The sequence below is a fragment of the Fukomys damarensis genome, unplaced genomic scaffold, assembly GCF_012274545.1.
Source record: "Fukomys damarensis isolate Sample0158 unplaced genomic scaffold, DMR_v1.0_HiC HiC_scaffold_39, whole genome shotgun sequence".
Lineage (NCBI taxonomy): Eukaryota > Metazoa > Chordata > Mammalia > Rodentia > Bathyergidae > Fukomys > Fukomys damarensis.
Window position 1 is genome coordinate 57,599,095 of NW_022900951.1, and position 748 is coordinate 57,599,842.

General features: G+C 58.3%; 1 protein-coding gene across 1 annotated transcript; it reads right to left on the bottom strand.

Moving 5' to 3' along the window:
• Nucleotides 1-6: 6 nt before the first annotated feature.
• On the bottom strand, nt 7-742 carry Pabpc1l2a (poly(A) binding protein cytoplasmic 1 like 2A). The gene has a single exon (XM_010619077.1). The coding sequence runs from the start codon at nt 733-735 to the stop codon at nt 133-135; it is 603 nt and encodes a 200-aa protein (XP_010617379.1). The 5' UTR covers nt 736-742; the 3' UTR covers nt 7-132.
• Nucleotides 743-748: the final 6 nt, after the last annotated feature.

Sequence of the window (748 nt, forward strand, 5' to 3'; positions counted from 1 at the left end):
GAGAGGGAGAGGGAGAGGGAGAGCGAGAGACCTGCACTCCCAATACAATACACTGCTGGTGGGTTGGGGGGGAGGGTTGTAAACCGGGTAGGAGCCAAGATCTGGCCCTGCTGGCTTGCTCCAGGGGTGTCCTCATCGCAAGGTGGCCTCCTCGTCGGTGTCTTCCTCAAAATCCTTGCAGTCAGCACTGGTGGACTGCCTGGCCCAGGCTCCCCTTTCGGCCTCTCTTTCTTTATGCGACTTGAACCTCCCGACGAAAATTTTGCGGTAGTTCAGAAACATGCCATTCATCGCATCTATGGCCCGCTCAGCGGACTCCTGCTTCTGGAAATGCACAAACCCGTAGCCCTTGGGCCCCTTTTCGTCGCAGGCCACTTTGCAGGACAGGATGTTGCCGAAGGCCGAGAAGATGTTGTACAGAGCCTTGTTGTCGATGGTCTTGCCCAGGTTCTTGATGAAGACGTTGCCCACCCCGCTCTTGCGGAGCGAGGGGTCCCTCTGGGACCACATGATGCGCACTGGCCTGCCTTTTATAACATCAAAGTTCAGGGTCTCCAGGGCCCGCTTGGCGTCCACCGGTTGCTGGTAGTTGACATAAGCGTAGCCCAAGGAGCGGCGGGTGATCTTGTCCCTACAAATGCGGATGGAGAGGATGGGCCCCGCCGGGCTGAACTTCTCGTACAGCATTGCTTCCGTCACCTCAGGGTGCAGGTCGCCCACGTACAGCGAGGCCATCGGAAAGTCTGGG

What these genes read in the sequence shown, in the direction of transcription:
- Pabpc1l2a (XM_010619077.1), bottom strand. Translation starts at nt 735, where the DNA reads ATGGCCTCGCTGTACGTGGGCGACCTGCACCCTGAGGTGACGGAAGCA.